Source organism: Alternaria infectoria, assembly GCF_024043175.1.
Source record: "Alternaria infectoria strain BMP 0036 chromosome Unknown scaffold_20, whole genome shotgun sequence".
NCBI classification, from domain to species: Eukaryota; Fungi; Ascomycota; class Dothideomycetes; order Pleosporales; family Pleosporaceae; genus Alternaria; species Alternaria infectoria.
The window spans coordinates 389,181-403,691 of record NW_026250709.1 but is presented as its reverse complement, the minus strand read 5'-3'; the positions used below and the strand labels follow the sequence as shown (position 1 = coordinate 403,691).

The window sequence follows — 14,511 nt, the reverse complement described above, 5'->3', positions numbered from 1 at the left end:
AGAAAAGGAAAAGGCCGTGCGATTGATATAAGTCGGGCTGTGGGCGCGCCCTAGGGTTGGTTATATAGTGAGAGCGCTGGAGGCAACGACCCGAGAAAAATGATAGAGCTCCCGACAGGCAGCTAAGCACGCACGTGCCATGACCATTCATCATGACCCTTCCACATCCCATACGCGTAATCCGCAGCTAGTATCCTTCGAATGCTAAATGAGTATCATAATTTGCTTCGAGGATGATTTGACTCTTTTTATTATCGCGATACTACATTTGCAGATATATGATACGTCTCGAAGGTGTACAATGGACAACGCATGTTTTCTCATCTCGGATATTACAGCACAAGGGACGCGTCGATAGCCCTACTATATGGGCATATGCACTGCTATGTTGCAACGAAGGTATAGATGCAGATAAACACGAAGCTACGCCCTCTACAGTGGACTGGCCTCCAGCCATGAGCTCCTCATCTTCTAACTTGCGCCTACACGCGCCAGCAAACAACTCCTATGCTTATGCTGATATACACTTCATCTCCTGACACCGATCACCCCGCCAAACGATTCAACCCCCCTCAGCCTTCTTCTTCTTCTTATCCTCTATCAACTCGCAGTTATCCTCCGGCACCTCATCGTACTTGTCCACCAAGAACTCCAAGATATCCTCGCTCAAATCACCCTGCACCGTAATCTCCTCGCCACCACCCGGGATCTTGGTGACACTTGACCCCGTCGCGAACTTCTTGCCAAAGTCCTTGGCCACCTTCTTGATGTCGAGACCAAACGCTTCCAGACCCTGTACGGCGGTGACGTATTTCCGCTTGTTGCGCTCGATGCGCTTGATGAGGATCTTGGACGACGCGCGCGTCTCGGCTGCGCGTGCTTCGGCGGTTGCGGCTTTGGCGGCTTTCTTCTGGGCGTCCTTCTCGGCGCGTTTTTGGGCGTCGACGGAGAGGGAGGCCATGTTTTGCTGTAGCGCTTCTGGAGGGGAGTCAGCAGACCGTATTTTGTATATCGCAATGGCGCGCCATGGGCTTCCCAATATGGTTGACTCTACGTACCTGCTGAGTACAGCTTCGCGTGCAGATCTGGATGCGCCTCTTCTAGCCATTCCTCACACTTCTTCGTTGTGCCGCCAAACTCGCAGTACTATTAGTTGGTCTAGTCAGTCGCGATTTCCCTCTCAACGCGTCTCGGTGTCATACCTACTTCAGGTGGTAGACTGCATACTGCTTCTTGTTAGCCCTAGTCGCAATGGAATGTGGGATCGCTTGCCTCCGCAGTAGACGACGGGCTTCGGTAACGCGTCGGCTGACATGTTGTGCAGTGTGATATACTCCAGACTCTCAGGTGCTTTGAGGTGTCAAAGAGTGGTGCGTTGAGTGGTGGGACTGGGTGTCGACGCGATGCTTGGGAAGAGAGAGCTTGGTGGGGCAGAAAGCCCGCGTGGCGGGGTATGCGAAGCGCAAGGGTCCTTCAACGCGAGTGACGCCCGCGCACTTTCACCAAACAACCACCTCATCCAAGGGAAAGATCGACTGAATTATTACACATTTGGTGGTGGCTGCTCATTACTTCCCACGACTACTTCATCTGGTTCTGCAAAATACGAATCTTCGGCTCCATCCGTATCTCAGCCCAGTAACCTCTCAACACCCCATTCCTCAGCAACCCTTCCAGCCCATGCCATGTTGCTGCAATCTTCGACGCCCACCTATCTTGCGAAGTGGTCTTATCCGAGTGTTCGACCAGCGAGCCACTTTCTTCTCCCGGTTTCAGAAGCCTGATCCCGCCAAACCCATACACAGTATGGACCACTTCCCAGCTACCTATAACCTTCTCCGGGCTCTCGGCAAGAACATAGTCGAACTTGATCCAAAACATTGGGTCCAACAGGACGTTTGGGTCTTCAGTCTTGTCGTATGTCCATGTCCTGCTGTTCAAAGTGTCCTGTGCTTCCAGGACATCGAGCACTGTCTGCGGTCCTCTGTGGCTCTCGAGGAATCGCGTGACGCCTGTTTGGCAAGCAAGGTTGTCGAAGTATACGTTGAAGTGATTTCTAGCCGGGTGCTCCATCTCCTTGTGTAGCGTGTGAAGGGCCTCACCGCCGGGGTAGTTGAGGCTGGAAATGCCGAGAATCGCAGTTGATGCAATGAATGATACCAGAACTGACCCTAGTAGAGCTAAGCTGAGAGTGGCGTATACGACCGACTTTGTTCTGCGGTTCCAGATCCAGGCTGCTCCATCGGCAGCTACGGCAGTCAAACCTGGAATCACGTAGAGGATGAAGCGCCATTCCTTGTGCGGAAGGAAGCTGTACAACCCCACAAAGCTGAGCAGTGGAACAAGAAGATCCAAGCTTCGTCTAGATGTCGATGTGTTCATGACCGCAACTGGTATGCAAAGAAAATAGGTTGCGGGGTTCAGCAGTAATCGTGGCAAGGCATTTGCAAAGTAGTAATGCCATGGCGAGACACCCCAGTCAGCTGAATGCCCTTGGATAGTGTTGTAGTAGAATCCCGTCCACTCAGGCCATAGCGGGAAAGATTGCCAGAAGAATGAGTCCAGAGGTACGGTGCAGAGTAGGCCAATGACGAGGCCACCAAGTCCAGCTGGAATGATGACACCTATGATGGATATCCTCCGAGTGATGAACAAGTAGATGGTGATTGTTCCCACTAAGATCGCTAACTCCGAGCGGAAAACTACGCCGGCGATAGTGAGCAGATATAAGCACAGCCGGTAGTATCCTGAGATGTTGGAGGTACTCCATGGTACAGTGTATGCGAGCACCAAGCTTCGCAAGGCCAAATTACCTGGATCGATATAAGCCAATAGATGTACGAAGCACCTCATGTGACTTACTGAAAACGAAAGCAAACATATTAGGCAGCGTCCTCGAAGCATAGTAGATAGCATGGAACTGGCTGGCTTGGAACAGCGCATACCAAACCCCAGCACTAGTACCAAAAGCCTTCTGCACGCTCCTCCCAAACGCAACAAGCGAAGCCGCATTAAGCAGTCCAAGTACTCCTCTCACTATCCCCACAATCAGCCTTTCCATCTTCCATTCGATACCCCCAAATCCACTCACCGAGCAATTGCACCTGCGCCATATCCCCCAACAACCCAACCACAGGCCTACTCAACCCGCTCAAAACTAACGCGCCCGCAAACGTCCTCGGCACACTCCCCGGGAAGCTAACATGATCGTAGTTCGCCGTCAAGAACTGATCTGCGTTCTCTGTAGGTATTCCATGAACGAGGATATCATGTATAGCCTGAATATTGAATGACTCTTCGACTTTGGTGTACGGCGAAACGAACAGGTGTACTAGAACGAAAGTGGGTATGAGGAGGAAAAACGGCCATGTTGAGAGCGCCATGGCATTCGCTTTATTAACAGAGCTTGCGAAAGCTCCGTGAGAATGGTGATGACGGTCGCGATCGTGTTGTCGATAGAGGATGGCGACGGACGAATGAAAGGTGTGAGCCATTGCTTTTACATGATCGTCCAATCACGTGTCTTCGCGATCCACCACATCCGCAAACAACCCTAGTCGACGCGAAACCTCCCTTCCACATCCGCAACGTCATCCTGCCTTTTCTCCCATCTCCCATCAAATCGACAGCTCCACCCCAATGTCACTCGCATGATGGAAATCAATCAATGTGCAGTCCCAGCTGTCTACGTCCTCATCTTCTTCCTCGGCTATCCCTCGCAATGGCTGTTGACGCAGTTGGAACCCGCTCCGCTTACGAAGAATGAACTCATCGTGTCGAATGTGATTTTGGTCTTGATATGGATTACGTATACGCAGAGTGTTTTCGTTGATGCAGGGACCATACCCAAGGACTGGACTGTGAAGAAAAAGCTAGGTGCTGAAAAGGGAGATGAACATGGCGATGCATCTGGCAAAGAGACAGGACTGGATATCGCAGGGAAGAGCCGGAAATGGTGTCGGAAATGCGACGCCGCGAAACCACCTAGAGCGCATCATTGCAAGGAGTGTAAAAGATGCATCCCCAAAATGGATCACCACTGCCCCTGGACCAACAACTGCGTCAGCCACACCACCTTCCCGCACTTCCTGCGCTTCCTCCTCTACACCACCTTCGGTCTCTCACTCCTCCAATATTTCCTCTTCATCCGCCTCTCCCACCTCTGGTCCAACCTGGACATGCCGTCCTACCTCGGCCCCACGCCCTTCCAACTAGGCCACCTCTTCGCCGTCCTCCTGACAAACTCAATCACCCTCTTCATCCTCGGCGTCTTACTACTGAGAAACCTCTGGTGCCTGGCTATCAACCAAACCACAATCGAAGGCTGGGAAATCGAACGCCACAGAACGCTTCTACGCCGTGCGCGCCAGTATGGCGGTTATCTGCCTAGTCCCGACGGAATTAAGATACGCATCAAGAAACAGGAATTCCCATACGATATCGGTATCTGGTCAAACATTGTCCAGGGTATGAATTCGAGGAACCCGCTGCAGTGGTTCAATCCCTTGGCTCCGACACCTAGTTTGAGCAGTGGTCTATCCTATGAAACGAATGGCTTTGAGGACGAAGGCACGGTTTGGCCGCCTCCAGATCCCGATCGGGCGTATAGGAGGAATGCGACGGCGGTGAATGCGGATGCGTTTCGGTTTGCGGAGTCGGACTTGAACGCTGAGGATACGGTTGCGGCGTTCAAGATGAGGCAGGCGGAGGATGCCGTAAGGAGGCGGAGACCGTATGCTGGGGCTGTGGAGAGGGATGCGGTGGAGGATGAGATGGATGGGGACATGGTCAGGGATGAGGAAGACTATGCGTATGGGGATGATGCTAGTGATGATGTGGAGGAAGAAGAAGACGGTGAAAGTAGAAAGAATGGTAAAGAGCGGGAAGGTGAGGCAGCTTGGCGAAACTCAGAGGGCGAACGGCTGAAGGATTTTGGAGTGGATGAGGATGTGGAGTTCTACGACGAACAGGACGATGATGTGCCGTTAAGTCAGCTGATTGCTCGGAGACAGGCCGCAGCCGCCAACAGCAATTAGACATGCATATCAAGCATCAACGCCACACCAATAAGAAGACAACTAGTTCGCTCTGTCGTGAAGTTGATGATATTTGATCAAAAGGATATAACGAATGTTGTAAAGCTCGTGTGAGCAAGAAGAAATATCTAGACCAGCAATCCGGCAAAGCCAAAAGGTATCGTGGTTGCCCATGTATGTCCTGACCTACTCCAACCAATCGTAACACATCAGAGTATTTATGCACCTGCATCCTACCCCTGATAACCTCAAACATGATCCACCGACTGTGAGCGACAGTTGCGCACTTGTTACAATCTGACCATAGCGAAGGTGTCCTTAGCTTCATCACTCCTTCTCCTCCTTCGGGAGAATCTCCTTTCCGGCGATCGGATTGACATACGACTGCTTCTGCTTGTTGCAATCGTCTCCCTCCTCTTCTCGTTCCTCGCTGATCGCCAGAGCCCGAGACACCTAGTACTCGTTTCCGTTCCCGTTGTGGACCGTGTAGCCAAAGGCTGTGCCGTCTTCGGTCATTTCGGAGTCGCCGCTCAGTACATGTTGTTGATTCTCGGGACCTGCACCGGGCCCACCGGGCCCTGCGGAACCGAACTGCCCAGTGGGTGGTTTGTTCTGATTTGCGAGGAGGGTCTCGTACCACCAATCAATACCAATAGTTCAGATAAACGTTTCGGCCAAATAGTAGGCAACAAAAGAAGGACAAAGGGGGTATAGGAAAAGTTGGCAGCTTACTTCGCGATACCTGGACAGGTAGATCTTGAGGGCTTCCGAGTAGTTCTCGAAACCGAGCGACGTCATGGCGAAGAGGATGTCCTCGCCATTGACGGTTTTGCGCTTCTCCTGTTGGCACTTTTCGGAGGCTGGCAGCAGAATCAGTGGCGGTCTCGGACAGGGCTGGAGTGAGACATACCCTCGCTGGTGATGAAGGAGATGAACTCGCTCACGCACTCCTGCATGCATTCTTTCGCCTCTTTGGCGATCTTGGCGTTTTCGGGCAGCGCCATCTTCATGATTCGCGCGACTGGAGCAAAGTTACGTATGTTAGCATCCGAAGCCGTGCTGCTATTCACGTTTGTGCTCTTTGGCGTCGAAAGGGGCGGGGAAAGGGACGAGTGTGGAGAAGAGGACGACATTTCGCAGGCTGCACGCCGGCCGTTTTCCAGGCACACGGCAGACCTGAGTGGCTGCCGAGTTGCGGTGATTCGACGCAGAGACGCGCGAGTCGAGGAACTGTCGGCATCCAGAGACGCCCGTTGGAGCAATCCGTCGACGTGCAGATGGGAGCGAAACGGTGCGCAAATCAAAACAGCGGGAGGCAGCAAGGGAAATAGACGTACCATTGGCGATTGGAAGCCATCGGTCTTGCTCCTTGACCTCGAATTCGTAACCTATCTGAGCTGTGTTCTCCTCTGTGTTCCTGTCCATGGGCTGTTCTTCGTCAGGCGACTGGACTGGTTCCACACCCTCCTGCTTTGGGGGAGAGGCCGACATATTATCGGTTGCCTGCTCGGAAGCGTATGCGCTGGCGACTATTTCGTTGGCGACCACGTCACTGGGAGAAACGACGGGACAACTTGGCGGCCGAGTATGCAACCTGCGGTCAGTGGTGTAACGAGAGGCCTGGCGAAGGAAGCGGTTAGTGGCATGCAGCGGCCAGCTTGGGATGCAGCTAACGTACGTGGGGAGCTGCGACAGCGGAGAGCACGGCGCAAGGCAGCGTCGAGTGAACTACGGCTCGTGGTGACGCCCGGGGCTACCTGCGATGCTGGCGTCGCACCCACGATGGAGCTGGCAGGAGCGCTTTGCGACAGTGGCAGGCGCGACCGCGATCGGGCAGTCGCGACACACGGCGGAGTTGGTGTGTTACGGGCGGCGGGCACGATACCGCGTGCGACACTGGCGATTCACAGACCGTGTCTTGCGAGTAGCGGTGGGACGATATGCAGGCGGACCGGCTTGAATCAGGGCGTTATTCGGGCGCAGTTAGGCGTGGCAGTTGTCAATCGAGACTCGACGTCGCGACGTTGGAGCAGTTGACGACGCGCCTGCCAATAGGAGCGCGAGGAGAAGATGGGGGAAGATGGAGCTTGGACGCGCGATAGCGTTGGTGCGCGGAGAGATGGTGGATTGGGGATTTACCTCGACGGGCGAATCGAATGGTGAGAACGAAGAGAAATTCGGCCGCCCGCACCAATCCCGGCCCGTGCCGAACCAGCTCCTCTCACATCATGCCTAGCAACAATGCGCCGAATTCGCTTTCAAACGCGCAGCTTCCTACAATACCGTGCATGTCCTTCAATATTCGGACCGGTCATAGCACCGGCATACCGTCTGTTCGGAACCTGGCCTACTACTGCAGACTCCTCGAGCTAGCTGGCGATCCTGTATGCGAGTCGCATCAGCAGCTCATTCGGCAGCCCTACCAACACCACCCCACGTCCATATCTCTGCCGCGTCTTCACCACTGCAGCCACAGATGACATCCAGCGAGAACGTGTGTTGTCCAAGCCTCTTCTAGCATCATCCCAGGCCGTCGTCGACGTCAGTAGTCTTCGCTGTTCGTTGGGCCCTCGCGCATATTGCATACAGCCTTGCTCCAGCTTCACTAAGCCAACACGAGATGACGTTCAAGTCAGCCACTAACGACTCGACCCCCGGACCGTTCGTCATTCTCTGTGAAGACTTTGCTGGTAGCCTATGAGCTACGTGTCCGTTTTCATGGGTGAGATGGTGCAGATCAGTGCGTTGCTTTGAGTGGGAGCCGACTGGACAACGCATCTTGCAGAGACCCCTGGGTTTGGGAGCACGTGCCGGGACAACGGCGCAGTCCTGAATCAGTCACTTCATGAAGACACATACGTAGTTGCGAGCTTGTGGGGTCTTTCAGGCTGCATGTGCGGCATCATTGGTAGGATGGTAGCTGAAAGCCCAGCGACCCGGGTCTGTCGTGGCTTGTTCAATCGTGACATTGCAAGATTCTCGTAATTCGTGGGAGGTATAGTACACGATCGATATAGACCTCATTCACCGGAAAGCCTTTCGTTGTCATCAAGAGGCTGTGCTGTTCTGTCGTGGCCTGATCTGCTGTGCAAAGTTCGGAAACCGGAGAGACCCTATTACGTCTGTATACTCCGTCTTGCAACACGCAGACCCCTTTGCCAGGGTCCCGATCCATCTACCCTATTTCCAGTCACCGGAGATATCGCTGCCGTACTCGTCTGCGTCATCTCATGTGGCTCCCAGCATATGCCGTGTGCCCATCCTGTCAAAGAGTTGCTGCATCACTGGTATCTTCTACTGCCCTGGCTGTTGGACAACTTGGACATTGTTCTTCTTCTGTAAGGGAAGTTAGTTACTCGATATCGAAATAGAAGCCTGGGTAAACGCTGTGTGAGATCCAAGTGCAACTGATGACGTACCTTCCACTTCTCCATCTCATCTTGCTTCAGCTTGTACTGCTTGACTAGCTCTTCCAGAGCCTGCTTAAGACCATCAGAGTTGGTCTGCAGGATCGGCACAACGTCCTCGACCGTTCGCTCGGTCAAGACACCGTTGATCATACGGAAGCATTTCCGGTCTCCTGACAATGGTTGCAACGTCTCCAATACGAGTCTGGTATGTGTCAGTATTGATTATGTTGTAATGGGAACATGAAGCGGTGTGAGATATTGGAACCATCAAGTCATGGAGCAATGCAAGGCTGATGCAAGGGACGAGCGGTGTGGGAAGGTTTGAACGATCGCCGGGTGTGGCTTCGTAGTGATGGTGCTATGCAACTTACTTGTGCTCTTCTGTCTCTTGCTCGATGTCGCCAATCTTTGAGGCAATTGTTTGGAGTGTATTCTTCGAAAAGATCAGTTAAGCATTCGCGCCTTTGTGAACCGTTCTTACCTTGTAGTTTTGATATGTCGTCTGTAGCTCTGTTTTGGTTCAGCGAGGGCGAAAAGATTAATCAATATGACCACTGACCTTGTTGCTTCTTCAGCTGCTGCTGGGATGCCATACTGACGATATGACTTTTTGACGTGTGCCCGGTGGTGAGGAGTCGGCGGTAGTTGCGGGGAACTCGGGGGAGAAAAGATTCTTGATTCTATGCGTACTCTGTCGGGATGAACACCGAAAGAGAAAGAAACTGTTGACTATGAACTGAGGGCAGTAAATGACGGTATGAGTAGGAATCGCAAAGTCTCGCGAGGCTTCACGCGTTCGACACAAAGTGGCTACAAGTGAAGGCGCGCGCTCGGACGCAGTTCACGAGATCTTCAACGATTCGATTCGTCGGCAACTTCAACATCTCCAAGTACCCGTCCGATCGAGCCCAGCACCACCACCCTCTCCTCCAAGTCTCTCAAACCTCGCACCGTCTACCCTCACAAACAACACATCCCGCGCGAACCCACAATGCATCCCCATCTGCACACCGAAGAAGTCCAAAAGAGTGCGCCACCCCTCCCCCTCCACGCAACCCACAGCGCACACCTTCTAACATCCACGGAATAGACTGCGCCGACGTGGTCGCAGCACTAGAAGAATGCCATAACCGCGGCTTCATCTGGAAAGTAACCGGGAATTGCACCGACGCGAAATACAAAGTCAACATGTGCCTACGCGGCCTGCGACTCGAGCGGACGAAGCAGAATCGCGAGGCGGCCAAGGAGAAGAGGGAGAAGATACAGAAGGTGTGGAAGGAGTTGGATGAGAACAAATGAGCATGCGCGGGGTCTGTCACGGGCATGGAGGAGATATTGCATACGAATGGGAGTTTACGGATACGATCAACGTTGAGCTTTCAGGCTCTTGTATTATATGAATGCGGAATTCAGGCGTTACGGGAGCGTTCATACACATTCATGAAGGATGTTCATAGTATTACTATACTGTTGGCCCAGCATCTCCATGCTGGAGCTAGATACTCCAATTCCAACAAACACTACTCATCATCAGAGTCGTCGCTAGATCTACCAGCTACGGGTGTCGTGCCAGCCAGAGGCGTGGTGCCTAGACTATCTAAACCTCTCTCTGTGATCAAGCGGCCTCCTTCAACGCCATTTGCGGATAACGCAGGAAGCCCCGACTCCTGGCGCAGCTTCTCGTACTCGTCGCCTGTCTTCTGAAGTTGTTCCTGGAGGTACTTCTTGCGCTCCTCAATTCTAACCTTGTCGTCCTTTAGGTCTTGTAGCTTCTGCAGGATCAGGTTCTTCCTCTGCTGCTTCGTCTGTATATCGATCGTGAGACCTTCTAGGACTTCGTCTAGGTCTGGCAGGGGCGTAATGCGCGGTGGAGTCTTTGTGCCATCTTCCTCATCTTCGATCTTTTGGCCGTATCGTCCTGCGCGGGCTTGAGCTGCGGCGAAAGCGGTATTCCTCTCTTCGTCTGAGTCGTCCGTCCCGTCGTCGCCTGAACCGCCTTCGGCGTCGTTGATGAGTTCTGCCATTTCCGCGCGCCGTCTTCGTCGTGCTTCCTTCTCTGACTTGCGACCGAGCGATATCTTGCCATCTTCTACAAAGTCGTCAAAACCTTCGGCTATGTCCTCATCTTCGTGTATGAGACGCGTTTCTCCGTACTTGTCTTTTGGCCGAAGAGAAATCTCGTTCCTGTGCTGTCTAAACTCGTCTTCTCCCTGGTCGTCGGATGCCCACGCGCGGTCTTCGTCGTCGAGGGCGTTCTCCTCATGCGCCAGACGTCGTCTCCGCGCCTTCTTCTCGCGAATCTCGGCTTCCGTGGGGATCGCGGATGACGTCTCTAGCGATGCGACAGGACCGAATTTCGATGCGATATCGAGGGCCTGCGTCTCCTCTTCATCATCAGCGGACGTATTCAGGTCGCGGGGTGTTGACGGCGTCGAGTTTCGCAGCTCTGCTATAAAGTCCTTGCTGTATTCGGTCGGGCGGGCGGCTTCAGGTACGAGGGGTGAGCGCGCCCGTAGTTGCGCACTCTTCTCCAGGGCTATGCGACTGAGGTTCGCCTTCTTTGGGGTCACAACGGCTGCGTCGCTCGAGTCGTCGCCATCGTTCGCGTCTTCGCCTGGGCCAAAAGACACTCGTAGGGAAGAACGCTTTTTCGCTTTACCAATCGTTGGCCGCTTGACGACTATACGACCAGTTAGTACGGAGCCACCTAAGTCGCCAGCTTTCAACAAGGCCTGGAGAGATTCGCTGTGAGTTTCCCCAACGTCAGAAAGGCTGGCAATCGCAACAATTGGTGACTGACCTGTGGGCTTCTGTACTTCGCTCGGCGAGGTGTTCGCGCTGTCGGTGGATGCGTCGTCGTCGTAGCTGCCAATCTTGCGCGCAACGCGGTTGGAACCGGATCGCTTCATCGTGAGGATGTTTGTAGTTGAAGTTCCTTTATCAGAAAGGGATCTTGAGCTGTAGAGCAGAAGATAGCCTGCGCGCGCACATGTCGTGGCTGCCGCCTACGCACGGGCCCTCCGCAAAATCCACGGAGCTATCCCACCATGCGCAGCGCTGCTCTTGCTCGTGAACACCACGCGCGTCTCCAGCTCACGACCGACCCACACGAGCAAAGCCACCCGAAGCCGTCACCAGGAACCTGAACAGCCACATTCAAGCTCAAAACAGTCTACTACCGTCAAGATGCCTCAAGCACAGCCAGAACTCAAGAAGGTGAGTGAACCACGCCGACGCAAGCTTCCAGAACCTAACCTTGTAAAGTACCTCGAGAAGCGCGTTCTCGTCCAGCTCAATGGCAGCCGCAAAGTCATGGGTATCCTCCGCGGTTACGACGTATGTACTCTTACCCTGTTACCTCTGAATCGAGCTAACACACCGCAGGTCTACCTAAACATTGTACTCGATGAGGCGCTAGAGGAGAAGGCTGGCGGCGAGAAGGTGCGCATCGGCATGGTCGTCATCAGAGGAAATGCCGTGGTCATGCTTGAAGTACGGAATTCCATATCCTGAGAGGCAAGAGATCAAAGCTAACTAAGTCGCAGGCGCTTGACCGCATCAACCAGGACGTACCCAAGATCGGGCGATAGGAAACTACACGCGCAAGCGAAGGGTGATACAGCGCCCGTGTTACATCGAACGAGAGCAAGAGCGAGGCAGATGGACAGAATCTGGGCATTATAAGGCGCATGGGCGTTTGAGGCGCGAACACTTACGGGTATGCCTCACCGGGCCCCTTTCTACGCCCGCTCATCCGGAGCACTACTGTTACAGAGGATATTTGCGGAACATCTATGTTGACATTTTCATATCTACAGGACGATACTGTACCCACATGATACCAGCTGGGCAAATTGGGCGAGGATAGGCTTGGATCTCGATAAAAGAATCTGGTAGAGAAAAGTGCAACGGCGCCCGGCCATTACTATCTTCAGAGTCAGAGAATCAACAAACCACCTTTACAGCTCCAAATCACGATTTTCGAAGAAGAACCCAAGTGCATTTGAAATATGATTTACTGACGAATAGCCTACACAGATCAGAAGGCTATAGCTTCGCTTTCTCCCCTCTGTTAATCTTCTGCACAAGACCCCATGCAATCTCCGCATAGGGCTTCATCATAGCCCCATACGACTGCGCCTGCTCGCTACTCGCCTGTCGTAATGCATACCGTGCCGCAATCCCCTGCATGATAATGGCACTCCTGTACGTACTGAAAGCGTCGCCCCAAACAAAGTCCGGTCGCGGATCCCAGCCTGCAACTTCAGAGTACCACGCAATCAGTTGCTCTCTGGTAGGCAGACCAGGTGTAGCTCCAGGCTGGAAACCCTTGTGCGCGCGCCCGATAGACATGGCAGTCTCATCCGATGCTGTCACGTAGGGCGCGAGAACATTGTTCAGATCAGACAGCGGGTGGCCGATCGTGCTCATTTCCCAGTCCAGGATGCCGATTACTCTAGGTTCTGTCTTGTGGAAAACGACGTTGTCGATCTTGTAGTCGCCGTGGACAAAGGTCGCGCGGTCCTTGGGCTGCGTCTTTGGGTCTTTGAAGAAGGCTACCATGTCGTCTTGGTGTGGTATCTTGCCTACTGGCTCCCCAGTCTCCTTATCTTTGGCCGCACCTTGCGATTTAGAGATGGTATCGAAAGTTGCGATTTGGCGGTTGTAGAAGCCAGAGTTCTTGCCGTAGGAGGCGAGATTGACAGACGCGGGGGATACGCGATGGAATTTCGCGAGCGTGGTTATGGCGGAGTGCCACCTGGAGGTTATGCATTAGTACTGTCGTCGATTCTCAAGTGGTTCTGAGAGGTCATACATCTTCGTCCGTTCTTCGGCTGTTACGCCTGGAATTGCGGGATCTTCGAAGATACGCCCGTCGAGGAAGTCCATGATGTAGAAGTCGGTGCCGATGACGTCCTGGTCCTGGCAGAGGCATAGGGCGCGCGGGATGGGAACATCGGTCTTTTCGAGTGCGTGGATAATTCTGTACTCGCGGTCGACTCTGTGCGCAGTCTACAAAGCTCCGTGTTAGCTACGATGACCGACTTCTTCGAATGAAGAGCTCTGGTATACCTTTGACAGCAGTTGACCCGGGGGCTTCTTCCTCATAACATATTTCTTGCCATCTTTATCCGTCAACTGGTACGTCGGATTCGACTGTCCATAGCCAAACTTTCCATTTGTTAGCTTTCATCTCCAGCGAACATGCCATCTCTTCCCGACTTTGAACAGCGTACCTGCTTCACGTCCAGCGGGACTTTGATCTCCGGTACATTGGCAGCGATGTAGCGCTCTAGCGACGCAATGTCGATTGGTTGTCGCACGTTGCCGGCCATGGTGAGAGCGGCTGTTGAGTAAACATGGTGTGGGCGCGCGCGCAGTGATGTAGTTGGCGCGGTTGACCATCACCGAGGCGTGAGCCGAGGCAATTATGGAACATGGGGAAAGGCGCTCGGTCGGCGAGTCGGGAACTGCGGCGACTCCGCGGGTAGCTGAGTCGATGCTGATGGGATTTTACACCTTTTGGAGTTTGAAGTGTTCGTGAAGAAGACTGCAGATGCATGTTGTTGGAGTGCTGCTGTTTTCCATGTACTATCTAGACGCGCAGTCTTGATGACTGAATCCATGTGGTTACTACCTGGACACATATATAAAGTCCAAGTAGATATGGGAGCGTCAGGCTGATTGCAACCTTGAAACTGCTCGTTCCAGCACAATACCAAAGAGCTTTCATGTCCTCATACCTGTTGGGTATTCCAGGGCTCCCGCAAGCGATCGGGAGGCAGCCGGGAATCTGACTGCCTCCCCCGCTCCCGCTCCTCCTCACGTGCCCACGCGTTTGCGTTCACTGCTTATGCAGGGCTTGGTCTCTTCGCGTCAATAAAGCAAGGACATGGTTTGGTCATCGGAGACTAAGTACGCGACTTGATGGTGCTTTTGTGGCGTCGGCGGACTTGAGGATATCAATAGTATCTTCAATAATGACTGGTGATACTAGCATAGTCCAATAGTTCGAGCAGCCGAATATGGGAAAGTCAATTCACATGTTGCGAAACCCCCTATGC

At 53.3% G+C, this 14,511-nt stretch overlaps 9 protein-coding genes across 9 annotated transcripts; 3 read left to right on the top strand and 6 right to left on the bottom strand.

Moving 5' to 3' along the window:
* Nucleotides 1-562: 562 nt before the first annotated feature.
* On the bottom strand, nucleotides 563-1,315 carry TMA22 (Translation machinery-associated protein 22; the record flags this gene model as incomplete). The annotated part of the gene is made up of 4 exons (XM_051500398.1): nucleotides 563-978; nucleotides 1,059-1,146; nucleotides 1,207-1,226; nucleotides 1,273-1,315. 4 exons carry the CDS (start codon nucleotides 1,313-1,315, stop codon nucleotides 563-565), a joined length of 567 nt encoding a protein of 188 aa, XP_051349486.1.
* A 266-nt stretch (nucleotides 1,316-1,581) lies between these two features.
* On the bottom strand, nucleotides 1,582-2,881 carry J4E92_009048 (uncharacterized protein; the record flags this gene model as incomplete). The annotated part of the gene is made up of 2 exons (XM_051500397.1): nucleotides 1,582-2,813; nucleotides 2,863-2,881. The coding sequence occupies 2 exons, from the start codon at nucleotides 2,879-2,881 to the stop codon at nucleotides 1,582-1,584; spliced, it is 1,251 nt and encodes a 416-aa protein (XP_051349485.1).
* A 769-nt stretch (nucleotides 2,882-3,650) lies between these two features.
* Nucleotides 3,651-5,036, top strand: J4E92_009047 (uncharacterized protein; the record flags this gene model as incomplete). The annotated part of the gene is made up of 1 exon (XM_051500396.1): nucleotides 3,651-5,036. The coding sequence occupies one exon, from the start codon at nucleotides 3,651-3,653 to the stop codon at nucleotides 5,034-5,036; it is 1,386 nt and encodes a 461-aa protein (XP_051349484.1).
* Nucleotides 5,037-5,363: 327 nt separating this feature from the next.
* J4E92_009046 (uncharacterized protein) lies at nucleotides 5,364-6,527 on the bottom strand (the record flags this gene model as incomplete). The annotated part of the gene is made up of 5 exons (XM_051500395.1): nucleotides 5,364-5,466; nucleotides 5,497-5,666; nucleotides 5,769-5,896; nucleotides 5,947-6,057; nucleotides 6,374-6,527. The coding sequence occupies 5 exons, from the start codon at nucleotides 6,525-6,527 to the stop codon at nucleotides 5,364-5,366; spliced, it is 666 nt and encodes a 221-aa protein (XP_051349483.1).
* Nucleotides 6,528-8,330: 1,803 nt separating this feature from the next.
* J4E92_009045 (uncharacterized protein) lies at nucleotides 8,331-9,039 on the bottom strand (the record flags this gene model as incomplete). Its single annotated transcript, XM_051500394.1, has 5 exons — nucleotides 8,331-8,372; nucleotides 8,456-8,648; nucleotides 8,818-8,879; nucleotides 8,928-8,956; nucleotides 9,006-9,039. The coding sequence occupies 5 exons, from the start codon at nucleotides 9,037-9,039 to the stop codon at nucleotides 8,331-8,333; spliced, it is 360 nt and encodes a 119-aa protein (XP_051349482.1).
* A 398-nt stretch (nucleotides 9,040-9,437) lies between these two features.
* J4E92_009044 (uncharacterized protein) lies at nucleotides 9,438-9,745 on the top strand (the record flags this gene model as incomplete). Its single annotated transcript, XM_051500393.1, has 2 exons — nucleotides 9,438-9,474; nucleotides 9,537-9,745. The coding sequence occupies 2 exons, from the start codon at nucleotides 9,438-9,440 to the stop codon at nucleotides 9,743-9,745; spliced, it is 246 nt and encodes an 81-aa protein (XP_051349481.1).
* Nucleotides 9,746-9,966: 221 nt separating this feature from the next.
* Nucleotides 9,967-11,355, bottom strand: J4E92_009043 (uncharacterized protein; the record flags this gene model as incomplete). The annotated part of the gene is made up of 1 exon (XM_051500392.1): nucleotides 9,967-11,355. One exon carries the CDS (start codon nucleotides 11,353-11,355, stop codon nucleotides 9,967-9,969), a length of 1,389 nt encoding a protein of 462 aa, XP_051349480.1.
* Nucleotides 11,356-11,632: 277 nt separating this feature from the next.
* On the top strand, nucleotides 11,633-12,036 carry SMG1 (Serine/threonine-protein kinase smg1; the record flags this gene model as incomplete). Its single annotated transcript, XM_051500391.1, has 4 exons — nucleotides 11,633-11,662; nucleotides 11,711-11,782; nucleotides 11,831-11,938; nucleotides 11,992-12,036. The coding sequence occupies 4 exons, from the start codon at nucleotides 11,633-11,635 to the stop codon at nucleotides 12,034-12,036; spliced, it is 255 nt and encodes an 84-aa protein (XP_051349479.1).
* Nucleotides 12,037-12,493: 457 nt separating this feature from the next.
* On the bottom strand, nucleotides 12,494-13,782 carry J4E92_009041 (uncharacterized protein; the record flags this gene model as incomplete). The annotated part of the gene is made up of 4 exons (XM_051500390.1): nucleotides 12,494-13,205; nucleotides 13,263-13,459; nucleotides 13,520-13,618; nucleotides 13,684-13,782. The coding sequence occupies 4 exons, from the start codon at nucleotides 13,780-13,782 to the stop codon at nucleotides 12,494-12,496; spliced, it is 1,107 nt and encodes a 368-aa protein (XP_051349478.1).
* Nucleotides 13,783-14,511: the final 729 nt, after the last annotated feature.